Consider the following 21182-nt stretch of genomic DNA (forward strand, 5'->3'; position numbering starts at 1 on the left):
AGAAGGAGCAAGTGTAGAATAGATTATTGAAACACAACGTGAATTTATACCTCAATAGAGCAATTTCATACACGGTATTTTTCTTCATATTCACCTTTTCTCAAAATATGTGACAGCAAAAAGTAAAGGAATTCAGAGATAGGCAACAAATAATTAGGGGCTTAGTAAGGTCGTTGGTGCATACATAGAAAAAGAATAATTTTAAATTTAGAATGGAAGGAAAGGGTGTAAAGACTTGCACAACATCAGTAAGTATATTAACAGGTAGCAGAACCAGCACTCTGCAATGGTAGCACCTACATCTAATTCTTAGTTTGTCTTCTTGGACCCAGAGCATAAATCTCATTGTAAAATTGAGAATTTTTATTCTGTGCTTTTTAGCTCTAGTCTTAAGCATTCTGATTCTCTGTCTTCCCTGCACTGAATCTTTTCCAGTTCTTCAGTGCACCTTATGGTCTTTCATCTCTGCTTGAGAAAAAAATTACAGATTGGTTTGTAACTGAGCGGTAGTATACCCATAGAAGTTTTAAATAAACTGAACTCTCTGAACATATGTTGCTATGTCATTCATTAAATAATGGATTGCAAGTGAATTCATACTCAGCTGAGATAAGTCTAGTTAAAAAAAGAACAAAAAAATCCAAACATACCAATAAATAATGAATTTAGGAACTGAAAAAATTAAAACATCTCAAAAGCACTATAGGTTAGATGCAAACCTTTTAAGGTTCATTGCTTTTTAATATATTCTCTCTGATATACTTAGTAACGATACAGGCTATTGTAGTCTTGTCAGTAAATGATAAAACAGTTCAATTACCCCTTCTTTCTATGTGGATCCAAAAAATATAGTAAAGTGTACTTCAAAACTGTTAGGAAAATACTTCAGCAAAGGCCTGGCTTACTTTCAAAACTAATTTTTAATCAGGTGCTAACTAGTTGATAAAGCTGCTTATTTCATTTTTGTCAGTCTGTAAAGCAATTTGGCTACATGTTTATGATTACAAAGGCATTTTAGACTGACTCTGAAGGAAAATGAGTTTATGTTAATGCTGCTCTTGTCCATTGGTCTGTGTCTCCAATAACTTTTGAGCAGAATGGCAGCACTCGGCCAACACGGCAGAGTAAGGGAAGTGTCTAAGTTAACTAACTTCCCACTTTCTGAAGAGGCCTAGTAAGAAGGCAAGATCTGAATTATTGTATCTCGTGAAGGAAAAAGCAGTAGTAGTAGAACTCGGCAGGTGAAGGAGGAGCTGTTGAGGTCTGCACTCCGGAACTGTAGGGTATCAAGCTCCATTATACAACTGCCATGGAGCAGCGCGTGTTCAATATTGATCCAGGGCCATCCAAAAGAATGAGTCAGAACCAAAGGAGACGAAACGTTCAGGACAGAAGCAGAACTCCTCCCTTCAAACTTCCAAGAAAGGAGAGCAAGTAGAAAACCTTCAAGCTAGCAGAATTACAAGGAGTTTTTCTTGTTTATAGCTGGCATAAATACAGCGGTTTCTCTTTTGGAGTGAGTGCATGGAGTTTGGGAAGTGTCTCAAAATAGAGGAGCCAAACAAATCAACATTGTTATTGAGGAATGAAAACAAAAACCCTAAAAATGGAAAAGGGGGAAAAAAAAGTGCAGGAAAAGAAGTTTAAGTGGAGTTTGTGGAGTGGATGGGGGGGTGCAAGTTAGAGTAAAACAAAGCAGATCCAATGCACAGCAAAGAAGCAGAGTATTGTATAGATCTTTTCAGGAAACATCACAGTTCTAGATGTGCTTTGCTGAAATGAGAGAACTATTTAAAAATAATGAATTCTCAGGGGAAAGAATTTAGATGTTTTCTAAACAGCCTCTTCTGTCTGTAAAAAAAAAAAAAAAAGGCGGGGGGGGGGAGTCCTTAATGCAAGTGCAGAATTAGAAGGTCGATAGTGAGGACCAAGAGCATCTCTTCTGGTTCGGATGTTCCTCAGATGAAAATCTGATTTAAAGCAAATTGTTGTAAATGTAAAGTTTGAGCTGAAATCATGTTTTATAGTTAATTTTTTAGATGAATGGAAACTTCTACCATGTCAATGAACACATTGAAAACAAATAACGCTGTATTTGCATATCATACATAGACTTTTTGATGTAAAAAAAATTTAATAACCTGAAAATTATTAGCAACCATTAAAAATAAAAACAGGAGTTGTTATGGATAGCATTATGCTGAACAATAGCAATGGGATAAAAATTGATAGCTAAGCTAATTTCTATATCACTCCATACATTTTGGGAACTTGTTGGCTTTAGACAAATTATCTTGTGTAATACCACTTTTTAGGTATTTAAATGGTTTTGCATTAAGTTATTTTATGGAGTCTACTGTTTATTCAGAGTCCTGAAGAACCGTAAATGTGCATATTTAGACATAATGCTGCTTTATATCCCAAGCAACACTTTTTGTGGTATAAAAGTAAAGTTAATGAGATGTAGACTTAGTTTCAAGGAAAATAAAAATAACTTTTCCAAATTAGAAAGTCTGTAAAAACTAATTGGAAACTCAGGCTGATTCTCAACATAATGAATTTGCAGTGAAGGTCTGATGCCGAAGACTTGTCTTTAAATCATCAAAATACTTCAGAATCTGATGTGCGGTTTTCTGTGATGCCAGTAGCTGGATGAAGGGGTGACGAGTGTGATAATTAAAAAGGAATCCCCCAGGAAATCTGATGTGTTAATGTATTGTGATAAATTGCGCTGGGAGATATAAGGTACCCTACCAACCAGAAATACTTTATGGTTCACAAAGCAGAACCAGGCTATTGCATGGAACAAACTAAACTATTTGTCAGATAATTGTGTGCTATTGACAGGATAGGGACAGTACAGATAAAAGAGGAAGAAGGGAACTAAAAGATGCGTTGCCATATGGATTATACAGGTTTTTTTCCCATTTACCTAGAGAAGCAGTCACCTTGGTAGCTTGGCATTTACTGCATAGCTTTTGATGTACCTTGTGGAGTCTAACTGCATGTCCTGGCAAAGATCAGCAATTTTCTAACAGGGCAGTGGCACAACATTAAAATGGCTTGTCATGCAAATTACAGGATGTGTAATAATCCTGCAAATTTTCTGTAGCATGGATTTAAGATTGATACCACTAAGTAAGGGAATGTCATTGATGAAATACTTGAGGATGCTGGACATCAAATATTATGTCCAAAATTTGGGTAGCTTTCAATTCTAAAATAGCAGGATACAGGATTTACTGAGATTAATTATTATATGAAAGTGCCTTAGCAGATTATTTCAGAGCTCTGGACTGTTGACTCCAGTGATTTAATTTACTGAGGTCTCCAATTTTCTAATATGCTTAGAAATGCTTTTCTGGTATATGCAAACTAATATTACAGCGTAAACCCTAATGCAACTGTAAGAATGCTGCCTTGATAAAAGATCAATGAAATTAAAAGGATTAAGCCTGGGCCAAATCCGTGACAGCTTTGCTTACCACAGCATAGAAAAGCTTATGTGGAGCACTAAACAACCTCGTTTCTCCAGTTGGGGTAAATTGTGACCGTCACGGAGAAAAAAACGTGCTTTTTTTCCACGAGCCATTCCAAGAAGGGAAGGGGCACACTTTCGTCTTTCACCTTGAAGACACATCATGTCATAATTTAAAGAAAGCATGTGTTGTAAATGGATGGCAACAACAGTTCCTTGCAGGGAATTTTTGCAGATTCATCAGAGCTCTGCTCCAGCTGGTTTTGTGCAAATTTAACTGGACATCTGCTAAGGTACAAGGGAAAGTGAGGGTGAGTATAGAAATGGGACAAAGCCGCATTAGGCACTGAGGTAAATTAGCTGGAAGAGTTTCAGGTTAATAGCTTCACAGTTCACCCAAACTGGCAGCAGTTTTTATCAGCATCTTCTTTGCAAAGTATTTGTTATTGTTCCTTTGAAAAGGAATTTCTTGCCTCAATTCTCCATAGCTGTGTTTCTTGCTGTACTGAGAGGCTTTGCAGACTCTTGTGGGAAGTAGAGAAAACAAGATTTTATCGTCCCTTTAAAATACCGTTATAGCACATTTGTATCTTCGCTGTCTTTCGCAGGAGGCTTCAAGCTCACTGGGACAGGCTGAGCTACCCTAAAGCCGCGTAGCGGTGTTAGCACAGGGCAGGAGCTGTACGGTTCCAGCGTCCCTCTCGGGTGCTGGAGGGCAGCGCTGGGGGTCCCGCAGGGCAGCGGCAGCGCAGGTAGCAGGGTACCCACCACACACGTCTTTCACTCCACCTCCTTCACAGCCTGGGCCGGTGGTTGCGAGCTCCTTGCCAGCTCATCTGCCTTTAGCTGCCATAAAACCTTTTCTCTGGGTATCTGGGTCATTAGTGCTTCAGGTAGGCTTTAATAGGGCTTTTTCCCAGGTCTCATTTAACAAGTGCAGTAACAGACTCACAGAAATGTGTTAACCTCCTTTTAGGAAAGATGTTTGTTAGGTGGTAGGAGTTGCTCAATTATTTTCTCTCTTGATTTGAAGCGCAAGACTAATTCTTATACTGTGTCTGTTTCTTTCACAGGTGTTCTTAAATGAGAATTATACTTCATGAAATCAGTTGGTATCTGTGCTGCAATTCAATGTCAACTTGATTTATTTGTTCCTTACCCTCATCCCCAGAAAATCCTATGACAAATTAAGAGAATGCTAGGTCATATTTTTTTTTCCTTTTTCTTTTTTGTTTTTTTTCTTGAACTACTGAACTACAGTGCTGGAGGGTGTGTGTCTCTATCTGATATTCTCCATTGCAGTAGAGTATTATATTTTAAATTATTTCACATTGCAGCAACATTTTACAGGCAGCTGGGTTAACAACATGATAAAGCACCATGCCTTAATCCCAATAACTATTACATCATGGTCATGCTCTCTTGATCTTTTTGAAATAATAACCCTCTGTGGGTTTCTTTGCCTTTTCTTTGTCGTTTCAGATATGCCAGGTAGCCCACATAACCAGTTCACCTTCAGACCCCTCCCGCCGCCGCCTCCACCACCGCACGCATGCACCTGTGCCCGAAAACCACCTCCGACAGCCGATTCTCTCCAGAGAAGGTCAATGACCACCCGCAGCCAGCCCAGTCCTGCTGCCCCGACTCCCCCCACCAGTACCCAAGATTCGGTGCATCTCCATAACAGCTGGGTCTTGAACAGCAACATACCGCTGGAAACCAGGTACGCGCCAACCTGTTGTACACAACATATCTCAAATGTTTGGGGGGGAAAAAAAAAAAAAAGATGGAGGGGAGGCCTGACATTGATGGTGATGGGGAATTACAAGTTTCTCATTCAGGACATGCCAGTGCCTTTTGATTTGAGGCCGTGTCGTGTAGCCACTTGAGGCGTTATTTACTTGATTCACCTAGATCACCAATGCTCATAAAAGCACGTGTTTTGCTAAGTTTGGGAAGACAATGATCTCCTTAAGGTGTGTAGATTACATAGGTATTTTAGAGTTGTGTGCACTCAGGATTTGTGCTTGTGTACTTGTCTCACCTTCCCACATTCTCCCAGGGCCATGTTGTAATCAGCAAATAGAAGTTTTGTTTAATCGGTGTACTCTGGCACCTCTGGAGTCAGTCAGTCTTCAGGTGGTAGCTTTCCTGTGGATAAGAAAAGATAGGAAATAACACTAAAACAGTATCTCCTTCAATGTGTATTTAAACACTTTATTGCATATATACACAAAGAATATAATTTGATAATCATTTGGTAATGGAGAAACGATACAGGCCCAAGGCAGGTATTGAGCATGGAGAGCCTTACCTCTGGGAGCTGGGAAAGGGGGGGTTCAACTTTGGGATCAATCACAATTTACGCAAATAATCTACTCTGAAAAATAATTGAAAGCAAATATATTCTGTATTCAGAAAACCTGTGTTTCAGTACCAAGAGTTCTGCCACAGGGGTAGACGCAGTTTCCTCTGACTTTTTGGCTACAATAAGCTTTTTTTGTTCGTGATAAGTATTAGCTAATTTGATGGCTTTCAACTACAGCTGTGTTTGCTGACTTGATGCTTAAAAGGAGCCCTTGATTTTCTACAACCTTCTTCCTCTTCATTGTGAACGGACCACCAAGAAGACTAGGGTTTGCTTTGGGTTTTGGTATTTTAAAACACGTAAAGTGCATGACTCTGTGAAAGTTGTGTTTGGTGGAACAGATGAATGTCTAGCATCCAACTAATCTGATCCAGAGAATATAAGGCATTATGCACAGAAATGTTTTCTTTTTGATACGCATATGTCCAAGGGCCAGTTATCACAATTAATTACTAAAATTTTGTTCTATAAAAAGGTTGATTTTATTTTATTACAAAACTTAATTTTAGTATACATCTTTATACAATTAACTGCTGCTAATCAGAAGTGTCGAATTAATTTTTTCCTCTCTGAAAGGCTATTAAGTTGGGCTTGAAGAATAAACTGATTCATTCTGAAATAAAATTCCTTATTTGTCTTAAGGACAAATCACAAAAAGAATCAAGGAGGATGGAAACTTTGCATAGAAAGAGAAAAGTGAACATAAACAGAATTTTAGTTCAGCTACTCCTTCTAGAGCTAGAAGCTTCTGTTTACACAGTCTTTATAAAGATAAATCTCTGTCATTTCTCGTGTAACAAGCTTATATACCTATACCTTCTGCCGCATGTAAGGCTGATCACTGGGCATTCTGTACCCATTCAGTACCTTTTGGTTCTCTTCAGTTAACAGTTAGGTAGATCTTGTTTAGCCTTTCTTGCATCCCTGTTCACTATATTCTCATCAGACCTCATTGGGGAAAATATTTTGCAGTTTTAAGTCTCTCTTGAGTTCAGTTTAATTTTTCTGGTTTCGTATTATTTTTGCAAATTTGAAACTTCTCATAAAGGACAAATACATAGATACACAGTTATATCTGTAATTACATAATTGGACACTGACAAAACGCCTGTCCAGTGGATTAAGAATTCAGACTGGAAAACATACTGTGGGCTACACGTTAGCGATTCACATTCCTACCCTTTGGTGGTTGTTTCAGCTGATTTCATACACCCTCTGGTAGCTAGCTGCAGCCTCTCGCGAAGCTGGCTGAAAGGCTATATAATCCAAAAGTACAATCTGTGAGACTGTTTGCCAAGATGTATCTGCAGTTTATGTGCAGACAAGTGATATAGCATTGTAATTGTAATAAAAAACATTTGTGATCACCACTTCCCAGAAGTCTATAGTACACAACACAGCCTTAGAGAAAAAGAAGGGCTTGCAGCTTGTTTTTTTCTTCCTTTAACAGGGAATGATTCAGCTAGAATTGAACAGATACTTTGGCCTAATATCTGGATTTTCTTGCTTACCTTCTCCATTAATGTTTAGCTGCCCATTAAAAATAATCCTACAAATAAAGGGAAACATGTCAATGGCAGCCGTGTTTCTGTGCTAAATCTTTAATAGTACCAAATCTACCTAATAGGTACATTTAAGCAGATTTTTTTTTTTAATTTGGAACATTTGCAATCAAAAAGAAGACTTAGTAATTTATTCCCTACTGTAATAACTAGGCAAAAATGAGAATGCAGATGTTCAGCTTTTCTTCCAACTGTATCTCCTGTTAATCCATAAACAGCACATGTGTTTGCGTGGTTTATCTACAGCCATGTAATATTAGAGAATTTTCAGACAGGAAAAGATTTCCTAGAGCTAATCGTGTGACTGTAAATCCTGTTCACTCTGGACAGTCAGAAATGAAGCAAGTTCATGAGCCTGCTCATAATAGTAATGTGTCATATTTATGTAAAAGCAAATTCTGTAGTTCTGAAAATGTTTGCAGCACTCTGATTAAACATGTATTCTTATGTAATTAGAATAGACCACAAAGGGCTGCAGTAAAGACGTATACTGAAGTGTGTGTTCTGGACGTTTTTTTGTAGCGTAAAACTTTCTTATATTTTTATAGAAAAGGGCAAATCAGAAATTCTGGTTTGTGCTTCATGCAGAGGTGTTACATGCATGGACTAATCCGCGAAGCAGTTTTGTCAGGACCCAGCTTACTTGCCCAACTGTTTAATGAGGAGACTGACTTGGAAAGGCAAAATTACTTGTTCAAGTTCACACAAGCTTTTGGCAAAGCCAAAAATAGTCTAGATGTATGTCATTGCCAAGGTCAGTTCTCTAACTCTGGCAATTATTCTGATTAAAGCAACCCAAATGAAAATACAAATTAGGAACACCTTTACAACTTCAGAGGACATGTCATAGAATAGCTGTTGAAAAAATTGGAGAAGAGCTGTACCTGTAGGAGGTATAACAGCTCAAACTGCTGACTGACTGTGCTGCAGCCTTCAGTGCCGTAATGTGCCTGTAAATGCAAATACAGGCTCTGTCAGTATGCATGCACACACAGTTTTGAAAAAAGCATATTATTAAAATGACTTATGAACATGCAGTAATTTCATTGTCACACAGAAAAATAATTTGTAAGTATTGCCAGAAGACTGCAAGGATCTCTCACACCACATAAAAACACAGGAAACATTGATTCTCTTTTTTAGGATAATGTCATTGGGCTCTTATATAAATTGATTTTTTTTCTTCTCCCCCAGAATAAAGTACTTGCAACCTATTGTCTGTTCCCTTCCTTTCCACTAAAATAATTGTTTTTTCAGGTTTCATAGGTACTTTGCTCTAATGTTTCAAATCTTAGGATTTACAGTGTAATACATTGTCATTATCTCTGACAGCCCCATCTGAACATAGCTTACTGCTTTTTATTGAGTGTGTATTAAACCCTGATAATTCAAAGAAGTGTTTTTCATTTTCTCCATGCCCTGTTAGTTGACTCATTATTTGTTTCCATATCTTGCTTTTTTTGTGTTCTTTTTTTTTTTTTTCTGGTGTTTGCTATTTATTTTCCCACTTCAGTCAAATTCCCAAATAAGAAGAAAAAACTAGATGTTAAACAGGGTTTTTTACCTGACATTATTTCTGATCCTTGCTATAGTCTGTTACAGTTCCCTCATGGATAGACCATTGCACACACTTATTTTGAGTAAAGTTTTGCATTTAGATTACCCAAGCATTTGAATTTTTAAGTTTTCTGTCTAAATATCAAAACTTACCTAATTTTGATTTTGTTTCAAAGTGGGGTTTTTTTAGTCCTGTTTTGTGCTTCAGTATTTTACATATTTTCTTGTTCCTTCCTTTTTTAACAAAATTTCTTTCTAGTTCCTCTAACCCATTTCGCAGTGTTGGCAGTAAGGTTAATGCTGTGCTGAATGGACTGAAATCTCCCTTCACTGCACTGGCAATGAGCCAAGTACTGTGGAAAAAGACAGCTTAATTTAAGCAATCTTATCACCATGGTAATAGCTCCTCTAAGGGGACAGTGAGGTACCAGACCATGAACCTGAGATTCAATTATCATTAATTTATATAAAACTTTGAAGTACTAGAATAATAAGAGAAGTATTGGGGGTTCAAGGCAGTTATGGGTTTTAGTTACTATTCAGCAATATTTCAGAGGCCTAAAGTTTGATTATGGCTCTAAACACTTAAAAACTTTGAGAGTTTTGGAGTTCAAGAAGTTTATTCGGCTCATCATATAGATGGAGTCATTCCTTTCTGTATTGCGTACTTATTTAAGGTGCATATTAAGACTATCTGGATTTTCCTAAAAATATCGTCTTGTGTATAATTCTGTTTAGTATAGGGGAGATCTTGACAACTATCACTTATCAAGAGATTTTTTCTGTACTTTGGTTTTCCCTTGTTCTTTTTTAATCAAGCTCATAAGTATTTGTGCTCTTCAAGAAGTACATTGGTAGCCTTTCAAATCACAGGAACCTGTACACACTCACTTTCTGTTTAAGCTGGAGTAGTGCTAAAAGCAAAAATAATAAGACGAAAAGTACATATATAAATACTCACTCACACGGTTCAGTGTGAGCTCTTGGAAGGTTTATTCTTTCTCCTTGGTCTCTTCATTTGACCATCTTGTGAATCTTGCCCCCAGTGCAGAGATACCGAAAGCACTTTTGTGCCTTCCTTTTTCCCAGTTCAAGGTTTCCATAGCAAACAGAAGGGCTTTTACAGCTCCCAAGGCACACAGGTGTTAATGATCATAAACCACCAAGCAGGGAGACAATTACTATTTGAGCAATGTAATTCATTAGGAACTTGTTTGCGAATGGAGCCTACTCTTGAGTTAAATGACCAGACTTGTGGTTATTCCAAGAATAAATGCAGGGGAGGGCTTCATTTATGATCTTTTCTTCAAGTCATGTTGGTCAGTATTTGCTGTTATGACATTTCACTTCTTTTTTGTCATTTTCTACCTAATTAAACAATAAATCTAACCTACAGAGAGGCTGACCATATTAAAAACAGACACATGGCAAGGGTTTTAAATTCAGTCCAAGTCCCATGTGTTTTTACTGCACAGCAGAAAAGATCTAAAAATATTTAAGACTTCTGAATTGTAAAAGATAAATTGAAAACTGTAAATATGACCATGAACTTAAAATAAAAGCTGTAAATATGACCCTAAATTTAATAATGCGAGAATGAAAGCATCTTTTATGGAAATAAAAATATAAATATTTGTCAGCTACAATGAAGTACAATTTTCATGTCAGCAGCAATGGCACTTGAGGGTCCTTCCTTTGAATAATTTGAGATCCAGTCACTAAGGACATTAAGGTAATTTAAATTGTTCCTATACTCTACTGTATTTTTTCTTTGGGAGAAGCTCTAGTGTGGGCTTCCCTGGAACAGTGGGATAGTATTTGTATGTTTAAAGGGGTTTTATGCAGGCTTAATATAGTAACTTGAATAATCACGCTGCCGATACTTTTCACTCATTATTTTGAATAATGGAATAGTATATAACGTTATAACTAAAAGTAAAGATACGTTGTTATTTTATGGCCACCAATAAGCAAGCAGCCTGTTAGCTTTCTGTGAAACACAGTGTTTTCATTTACAAAACCAGAAACAGACTGAATATAAATGTTGAAAGACAAAGATAATTACAGATTAATACAAAGGGTCTAGGCTGATTTGGAAAACAGAGACAGTGAGAAAGGGTCAGAGATATGCAAAAGATTCTATCTTTTCATTTCAAAGAAAATCACATATGCATGCGTAATGTTATTGCCCGGAAATGTGTATCTATCTCCTGGATAGCTACTTCTAGGAAATCTGTTTTCAAAGACTAGATAGTATACACATAGTTAATGTGATACACCTCTTGTCAAGTAAAATTTGCGTTATTTGTCACAGTAGCTATACAGCTTGGCTTTAGACCATACGCATGTGAATGTAGGTATTTGGAAGTAGACAAAAATGCTAATAAAAGTCAGTTAGAATATGCATGAATACCCACAGGTGGAAATTCATGGCAAAGAGAACTGTGGGGCAACTACTTCTACTTCAGTTATCTCATTTCTTCCTTTGTTTTAGGTCATGCTTCTAACCACAGAATATAAGCAACAAAATTACAATATTGGTATTTTTGTCCATCTTGATTCGTGGTTTCAAAGTGCTCTGCAAATGTTACATACTATTCTTTATATAATTTTTGTAAATATTATTGTAAGTACTATTGTTCTCATTTTCCATATCAAAAATTTAGAATTTATTGAAAAAAAAAAAAATAGAGCAAACCACAAGCTTATTCCTTCCATACCCCACAAATCTCTGTGTACATTGATCAGTTTTACTCAGCTGTTGTTTGAGTTGTAGTGCAAAAGGAAAGTTCTAAGCCACAGAAAAGCACTTTTGAAAACTACTGGATTAATGTAGTGATGTCACCATGTATCATAATAATAAAGCCCATACTGATCTATACAAGAGTAATTTATGTCCCCAGTGTGGTAGGTTTTGTTTTATCTTTTTTTTTTTTTTCCAGCATTAAATAGCCAGTGAAACCAGAAGACAGCTGTATTTTGGAGAACTGTTCCATTGTAGAAGCTGTTCTTGTCCTATATTTATTTAATTATTGTCCCAGATTTCTCCTAGGGACTTGAAAGTTTATTCACCTGGTTAACAGGCTTAGCTTGCCTACAGCAACAACAGACAAGTGAGTCAGCATCATGTCACTTGTTGTTCTGTACTGAAGCGAAAAGTAAAGGATACAGACTCTTTTTTCAGAAAGGCTCAGCAGGTCACAGGGCTAAGTTTTCAAACATTATGTAAAAAAAACATGAGTGAATAAAGGGAAGCAATTCTATGTGAATGATTCAAAAGGCAAATCCAGCTCAAAGAGGAAATTTTAACAAAGCAGTTCTATTCCCAAAGGCAAATCTCTAGGGGGTTTCAAATGTATTTCAATTAGACATGTAAAAATAGAATGATAAAATAAATCAGGTAAATAGTTTTCATGGCCATTTCCCTCTTCTTTCACCCATGAGCATTCTTGTTCCTACAGTTCTTGTGCACGAAAAGGTGAAACAAGGTAGATAAAATTATAGGCCAGATTCTATCTATAATTATAAGTCATGTCTTATATTCACATACAGTTTTCCTGGGTTGGTTTTCAAGATGAGGGTATGGTGCATATATCTTTGTTGTCAAGTAGGTGTCTTGGTTTTATACTATATACTTACTTTAGAATAGCTGTCTTGTTTTTATACTATATAGTTTGCGGAGTACTGTATGTGAGATTGATAAACAGAGGTCCATATTCTGATTGGTATCTAAGTTTAGAGGTTTCCTTTTTTTTTCCCCTCCCACTTTGGGTACAGAATAAGATGGATAGGAAATCAGGAAAGAGCAAATTTCTGTTTCTTCCCACTGTCACAGGAAATACTGAGTGACTTAAAAGGGCCACGTAAAAATGGGTTCATGGTGGTGTTTGCCATAGTAGATGGGCAACTGTATCAGTTCCAAATCCCTTTTGGCTACCGTCTTTATATATTTTCTGGTTATGCCAAAAATCAGCATCCTTCTTATGTTTCAGCTACTATGTCTCTTAAAAATTCCCTCTGCACTTCTGTTAACATCTAAAAGAATTACTTCAATTGCCTACTTAAACATCGGTGTAGATATACAGTTATATATATTATATGCAGTTAGAGAATTTACTTGAAAAGAAATTGAAAAATTTAAATTATCTAACTGAAGACATCTTAGTTTTCCTATCACATAGCTATGCAGCAATTTGTAACACTTTAGGTAACAATTTCTTGAATGTGAAACACATACAAGTACAAATGCGTTCCTACTTGGTTTATCCAGGAGAAATGCAGACTAATTTTTTGGCCAAGTTGTTGCAAGATTTGTGTTTCTACTAACTCACCCGGTGGTTCACTTTCAAATCTGCTTTTGTTCTTCTTTTTTTCCTCTTACAAACCTGTAGTTTTTAATGGAAATGGAAAGAAAACATGTTACAGGTACAAATAAAGGTGGACTTCTAGACCTACAGACACTAGGCACAGGGTAAATGCATAGAACTTACTGAAGTGATACCAAGCCCTTGACAAGTTGAGGGACATTACTACAGTTCTGGGATATAAAAATATTTTCTCAGAATTTAATTAAGGAATTCTGTGTGGGGTTAATCTGGTTTCTGTAATAGTATTACGTTACAGCCACATGAATTCAGTTGGGATATTGCTTCACGTGTACCTTTTATAAGTCTTAAATTACCATTTCAGATAAGAAGCCAAAAGTACATAACAAAACGACCTGATAGAGAAGGGTGTAAAGAAAGAAATGAACTCCTGTTCTCTAATCTTCTCCTAGCTGAGAATTCATCATTTTTGTATGAATTGCACTCTTGGAGTTATATGCCATTCCTCTTGAGGATGAACAAGAGCACTTAGACGAACCACATGAAACTGCTTCTTTACCGAAAGCAAGCTATTCTGTGATCAGCAGGACTAAGAGGTCTAATTTCATGCCTTCTGTCACCTGAACTCCCCACTAACTCCCTTCCCTCAGTCCTCCTGTCTTTACTGGGCATGTCGGTGTAGCCGGTTTCGAGCTAGCTGTTGATCAGCCAGTACGTATTCTGCTTCATTAGCCACCGTGTGCCGTGCTGGATGGGTGGCTAGAGGAGCTTAGAGAAGACAAAGAGCTGAATGTAGAAAGAGGAGCTCGCTGGGACTTTTGCTGGTTTTGTTGGGTCTTTGGGGGTTTTGGTCCCGCCCCGCTCCTTCCCCCACCCTGATATTTGTGAGTCTGGTAGGATCTTTTTCTTCCCGTTAACTTCACTTGAGAGGATTCAAAGTTCAAATGTTTTACATTTGTAGAGATGAACAGATGGATAGATAGGCAGACAGACATTGTGGTTACCTTAAAGAGGGAATGTTTTCCAGCTGCCTCTTTTATATGTGAAATTATTACTGAGCCTTTAATATTTATTTATGTAGTGGAATTATCAGTGTAATAATATTAAGTGACTTCTATTTCACAAACAAATGCCTTAGAGATTATGTCCTGTATTTCTCTTTTTAAGGGAATATTATCATCTTCTTTATGGATGTTTTTGATGGTTTTGTTAACATTCAGAATTTCCTCACTCGGAACAAGCAGTCTTATCAGTCATGCTTATAAATTCTCTGATTTTTCTTGTGTTCCCAGTTTACCAAAAAAAAGCCTTAGCTTTTCTCTTAGATCAAATATTAAAGCACACGCCAGGCTGCAGTCACATCTAAACTTTTGAACTTCAGTTTTTTATTATTTTGCTCTTTAGAGAGAGCACCTGATTTTATAGAATTGATAGCAACAGTTTAGCGTGTCCTAACGTCCTGTGGGAACAGTGGTGTGCTCAGACAGATGAGTCGTCTGAGTTTATGAGAACATAGTCGCAGTCTAGCTTTGGAAATTTGTCTTTGTGCCACCAGTGTTTTTCAAATTCTATAGAAATGTCTTCGGGTACTCAATATACTCTCCCAAAAATGGAAGGCATAAACAATTGTGATTTTTAACATTTTCTCAACGTTATTTCACTGGTAGCTCAGTTTCAGTGTAGCATTGCTTCAGAATCTCAGTTTTATTACAAGTTAGACCTATGTAAATTCTCCTCGGTGTGAACGGAATCATCTATCTAAAAGGGTGTGAGCTGGATCCAGCTTCTGTGCACTCTTCTGCTAATAAGGAAATCCCTCTGCAGACTAGCATTTTACCATCAGGCTATGAAGCCACATTTATAAATCCCTGTGCAAGAGAATGAAATTATTCCTGGCTATTGATTGCAAGGCTGTTAAAGCCTTAATAATAACTTTCAGTTCAGCATTTCCTTTCCTTTACCTCTGATATGTTTGAGCTATGCACCATAAAGGACAATCAATACTGCCAATATCAGGCCATTTTGCTGTAATTTCCAAAAAATTTAAATGGGAAATTATCAGATAAGTAGATTTTTGTCATTATGTCGTGAAAATGTAAAGCAAGTAAGGAACTATTGACTGGGCTTTTTTATATATATATATATATATATATTATTTGTATGTGTATATGTATACATACTTTATATATGTATATGCTTATGTATAATAACACTTTTCTTGTTTTATATGGTGATTCTGCTTCTGCTTCCTTGAATATCAGTAGGAATTTTGCCGTGATGTTCTTTCCTACCAGAAGTCTATGTGACTATGTATCTTGTTAACTGCTGACTGCAAAGTAAGGTATGCTTCACATACTTGCAAAATCCTTCAAGTGTGACAAAGGAGCATTGAAGTGAAAATAACCAAGTGTATTCTCGTGGCCTGATATGAAGGAAGCAGATTTATATAGTCCGAGTTTAGAATTTTCGAACTAAGATAGTTACAGGTAACATTAACATGTTCAGAGCATTGCCGTCTATATAATGTATATATCTACAATTTTGAAAGTCAGTGGGAAAGAAAACCAGAATTTGTTGTCTAATATAATGCCAGGATGCTGTACTCAGATTCAGTTGTCCTTTTTTTGTCTGAGTGCTGTTTACTGGGATAATAACTATGAAGCAGGAATAACTAGTACTCAACATAAGCAACACAAAAATTTCATTCTCATAGTTTGTCAAAAGACTCCTGATATGTAGGCACTGTAATCTGTAATGCAAGCTAACCGGTATTCTCATTTACCTTCTTTTTTATGTAACTGCCTGAATAAAAGGCCCTTGAAAAGATAAAACTGCTCTGTAATAACTTTTTATTTTCTATAATCTGGCATTTTGAGAACTGTAACCTTACTTTTAAAATCTTCTAATGGAAATACATAATATCATACTCATTACACCATTTTAGAAATTACCTTTTCAGGAGCATGTATTTACAGCATTCTTACAGTCAAATGTCACAGTATAATCATGTTTCATACTCTTGAGTGGTTGATCCTGTGTACATCCCGCTGTGAATCCATCACAGAAATTCTACCAGCATGGATTGATTGATCCATATATGTATTCAAAAACGTGTCTTGTGCCTTGCCGAAGGTGTAAAGGTACATTTGTCATTGGGAAGATTCTGGACCATGTCAACATTGGCCAGCTTACTGCAGCTGTGAAGCGTGTCTGTGGCTTGCAGGCGTCATAGTGCCATGTGATTCCAAATGCAAGATCCTGCTTCAATTTTGGCAGAAACAACTGAGGGCGACTCGCACCCCCAGCACAAGTGGCACTGTAGTGCTTGCCTGGGGTCCGCAGAGCACTTGCATGCTCTCAGCTGATGGAAGAGCAGAGAAATGGGTTGTATAGGAACCAACGGCAGCAACAGTCACAGATGCTCTTACTCAGCTGGGAGCTCGTGTGAATGGGGCACAGTTCAAAGCACCTGAACTGCAAGTGGGTCAGTGGCTCCCAAAGCAAAGAGCTGGCAAGCTCAGGAGAGTTGAATACTGTTCTCTGGGAAATGCCTTCCTGAGTCGGGGTACTCGACAGAAAGGCTACAAGGATTCAGGCTACAACAATACTTGCCTGTGGCCAAGGCAGTCCTTATTCTTCCAAGCTGTGTAGTATCAGTGCCCCTTCACTTGCTTTCTCAGCTCAGACCTTATGGCTTGAGGCAGAGGAACACCGAGGTGCTCTAAACTTCTTTGGGTGCATGCTATGGCATGAGATGTAGATGTGCGCCTGTCAGAAAAGAGTGCGCTGAAGAAGCTTGCTCACTTACATGAAACAAAGGAAAAAAGGTCCAAAGAAAGTTGGTGTTTCCAAAAGAATATGTAGTTGGTATGGTCAGCCTTCAATGTGTCCTTTGTTGCCACAATTTCTGAGCACGTAGCACAGTAAGTTATTGTTTAAAATTAAATATCTGCTCCAAAATTCTCTTGGAGAGCACTTGCCAGTCCTGAAAACCATCCATCTTCCTATAAACAACCACTCTATGTTTCTGCACCAGAGCCTGTTCTGCAAGGCACGTTTCTGTATCTTTTTTTTTTTTTTTTGTGCTAATGTAGGTCTTTGCTATTTTTTCTTGAAGGCAATCAGTCCTCCAAAATATGCTGAAATAGCTCTCCAAATGAAGTCTTTCTTAGTATGTTTGAGAATCACCACAGTAGGCAAAAGCATCTGAAGAAAAACTGCTCTCAAAATAGGTCAATTAAGAATACTGAAGAAATTGTACTCACCTATACAGTAACTACAGTCCTTCAAAATGGATTATCCTTGTACATTTTCCACTAAGTAGCCACCTTTCTCTCTTTTTTCTTTTTTCTTTTTCTTTTCTTTTCTTTTTCTTTTTTCTCTTTTTTATTTTTCTTTTTTGTTATTTCTTGTTATTTCCTATATTCTGGAGAGAATCCACAGTAAAAATAACTATCAGAGTGGTAGTGGCTTCTGCACTTCTTTTGTACTCTTGGTGAGATAAACCCAGTTGTGTGTTTGTGGATGGAGTGGGTACTGCTGACAACAAACTGCCATGTCTCAGGCACACCCGTGTAACGGGGCACACAGGGGCTGCTTGTCTTGGAGGACCCCCAGGTACTGTATGGAGAAATAACCTTTCCTCACCATTACGCTGAACCACTGGGAGGATAGTTTAGAATTCATTTACGTTACATTGTTTCACTAAAAAATTGTTGGAAGTCTTGCAGTGTGGTTGAAAAACTTCCAATGCAGAGTGTATTCATAATTAAACAATTAAAATAATAAAAACTATTCATAATGTGTATTTACACATTTTCCTGTCTCTGATATTTTCTGTGGATATATGCAGTATTTATCACACGGTGCTTATATAGTTCCTTTCACTTCTTAAATCACAGAGTGGTTTTTACAACATGGTTCTTTGTCTTCTTTTCGTAGGCATTTCCTATTTAAACATGGATCTGGGTCTTCAGCTATCTTCAGCGCAGCCAGTCAGAACTATCCTTTAACATCCAATACTGTTTACTCTCCACCTCCTAGGCCTCTTCCTAGAAGTACCTTTTCCAGACCTGCCTTCACTTTTAACAAACCTTACAGGTGTTGCAACTGGAAGTGCACTGCTTTGAGTGCTACTGCTATTACAGTTACCCTGGCGTTGTTGCTAGCCTATGTTATTGGTAAGCCTCTCTTTCTTTTCTCTGCTAAATTATTCTCTACCTTTTCTGTTCTGTTGTCTTGCTTGCTTTTACACTAATACAAATCACGGTTTGCTAACAATGTTTGCCATTGGGTGCTTTGTAAATTCTGGCGAACAAAATGCGAGGTTGGCCAGAGGTTGAATACAACATGGAATTCTCATTAACTTTCTACTCTGTTAACCTTGATACTGTCTAGTAGAGAAAGAAATATTATTCAAGATGACATGTTTATACTAGCAGAGGACTCCTACTGATTTTAATTGCTGTGATATTTTCCTTAAATTAAACATTTGATTTTCATATTAAGCCTTACAACATTGTTGCTCTTAAAGGATTATTCAGAAAAGGCTGATAACGATTAATTGTATTTTGCCTTGCTATCTTTATTTCATTTCTTCAGTCAGATCGCAATTTAAGTCTTTCATTTTTTTTCCTCTTAATTCGTACATCATTGGCTAGAATGACAGCTAGCTCTAAAACTGTGTAGTATTTTACACCATGTTTTCTAAGATGTGTTTTGCTGTCCCTTTATTGAATTTATGTTTCAGAAAAATGTTACATAGATTGAAGTGTAGTTTCTTAATTTCAAACTCATCTTTGTAAGTACCTAACTGTGCAATTTTGGTACCATGATAGATTGGAAGAATTTATCAGAGTAGCTAGAAACGCGTTCCCTTTTTTTTTTTTTTTTTTTTGGAAGATAGTTACATTGGAGGTGGGCTTGGAGTCAATGTGATTACAATCGTACATTGGAGAGCAAGTCTTTGAGACTTTACTATATGACATTTTGGCTGAACATTTATTAGCGCATTGGTTTTTCGATCTGAATTGAAAATACTACAGAGCATTTGTTATGTAGAATCTTAGAATGCGACTGTGGCTTCTGTAAACATAGGGAAATGTAATTAATTTTTGCTTGTGTGACACACTTTCTCACACGCACTCTTGTTTTGTTGATTTAGTTGCCAGTTCACAGGTGAGCAGGAGCCAGACTATCTGCAACATCTTTTAGCTTGAATGGGAATAACTCTGGGTCTGCCTGAAATACTGGTTTGTACTTGGTAAAACTTGTACAGGGATACAAGTACAGATACCTCCAAACTGATATGTGGCCACTGATTTTCTATATTCTCTGAATAAATGTCTTTATAGTGAAAATCATTTTTGTTTTCCACTGGGTTTTTTGGTCCCATAGTGACAAAAGTTCTGGTTACTGTCAGCAAGATGCTCATCAGGAGGGATTTTTTCTAACATCCTCATCTAATGCATATGGGAAAGCAGATTTGATCATTTCTAGTGTATGATTATTTGAAAGCACCTGAGGATCTAGTAAGCTACATTAATTGCAGATTTACATAACAGCTGGTGAGCATATGCCCTCAGTTAGGACTGGCTGTATAAATTTTGCAGCCTCATCTGTTTGCTACATATATATCCCACCCACACCATTTAGATTTTATCTGGATGAAGCACTGCCTGTTTCATCCCTGCTTAGATTTCAGTCTGTCACTGAAAATTTTTTAATTTTCTAGAGATATACTGCTGCATGTCATCAGCCTGAGAAGGCTGTGAGCATTCCATGTCACTATGAATTAAAAAGCTCTATATGAATTTCCTGTAGACATGTCTCTGTTTATCTTAACCTGATAACATAAAGGTGTAACATGTTTTCATTAGTTGGGCAGAACTAGGTAAAATGAAGATGTCTTTGTATTTTATAAATTATTAGTATTTCTAGTTGTGTTTTCTATAGCAAAATATAAATCTCTGAACCAGGAATTCTAATTCAGAAAATTTTCCAAGATGCCATTATTTGCTCTTGTTTGCCCCAGAAATTTTTCAGTTGCATAAACTTTCCTGCAGATTCAGATAGTATTAGTTAGCTTATTCTAAATTAATGTTCACACTTCCCATTTCTGGTTGGTTAAATATTTAAATAAGTTCATGGCCTGTTCTTATGAGTCAGGTACCTTAGTTCTTCCCTTTTGTTAGGTATGAATAATAGCATATAAACTATTTTCAGAGTTCACTTGCTCTGTAGGGTTTCATATTTGCATATCTTTTCACGTCAAAAATTTAAGTGTGCATGTTTTAAATGAGAGTTGTTGAATATACAAAATCAGACTGTATGTGACATTCTGAATTTAAAATTCACTCCCCCAAGTATTTTGTCTTTGCTTACCATGATTCAGGTCCCTCAGTCCTCACTCCAGGCAGGTTTTCTTCAAGTCAGAGGGAATTATGTCTGAGCAGTGACTGCAGACTTGCGCCCAAACTGCAAAACTAATCTCAGGATCAAAATTAACCTGGGATCAGTTCAGTGGTTGCTGCTGGAGGAATAAGGGAGACTTTGTAAAGGCAAAATTATTTTCATCATTGTATTTTATGGGATAGCATGCATTAACTTATAAGGAGCTGCAGTTTCAGGCCAAATGAATGTAGATCAAAATTTAACATTAAGCTTTTTCTTCCCCTTATCTAATAACTTAAATGTGCTTTCTCAAATCTCTCGTACTGCTGTTAGACGCATGAGCTACGTGTTACTGTTAAAAATAGGCCCAAACCTCAGCCTCAAGTCAGAACATTCCCAAAGTCTTGGAAACCCAAAGCTTATTCCAGATAAAAAATTTGCAAGTGGCTCTTATATTTGTAACGAACTGAGACCTGTGCCAGAGTGCTCTAAGCTTTGAT

The 21182-nt window shown here is 37.0% G+C and overlaps 1 protein-coding gene across 3 annotated transcripts in view; it reads left to right on the forward strand.

Moving 5' to 3' along the window:
- TENM1 (teneurin transmembrane protein 1) overlaps window positions 1-21182 on the forward strand; it is a 348313-nt gene that overhangs the window by 178035 nt on the left and 149096 nt on the right. For all 3 annotated transcript variants that reach the window (XM_069811008.1, XM_069811009.1, XM_069811010.1), the window contains 2 exons: window positions 4961-5201; window positions 18232-18470. In XM_069811008.1, the coding sequence (XP_069667109.1) occupies window positions 4961-5201; window positions 18232-18470 (480 nt within the window). The remainder of the gene's footprint in view (window positions 1-4960; window positions 5202-18231; window positions 18471-21182) is intronic.

The sequence above is a fragment of the Haliaeetus albicilla genome, chromosome 23 (assembly GCF_947461875.1).
Source record: "Haliaeetus albicilla chromosome 23, bHalAlb1.1, whole genome shotgun sequence".
In the NCBI taxonomy this organism is placed as follows: Eukaryota; Metazoa; Chordata; class Aves; order Accipitriformes; family Accipitridae; genus Haliaeetus; species Haliaeetus albicilla.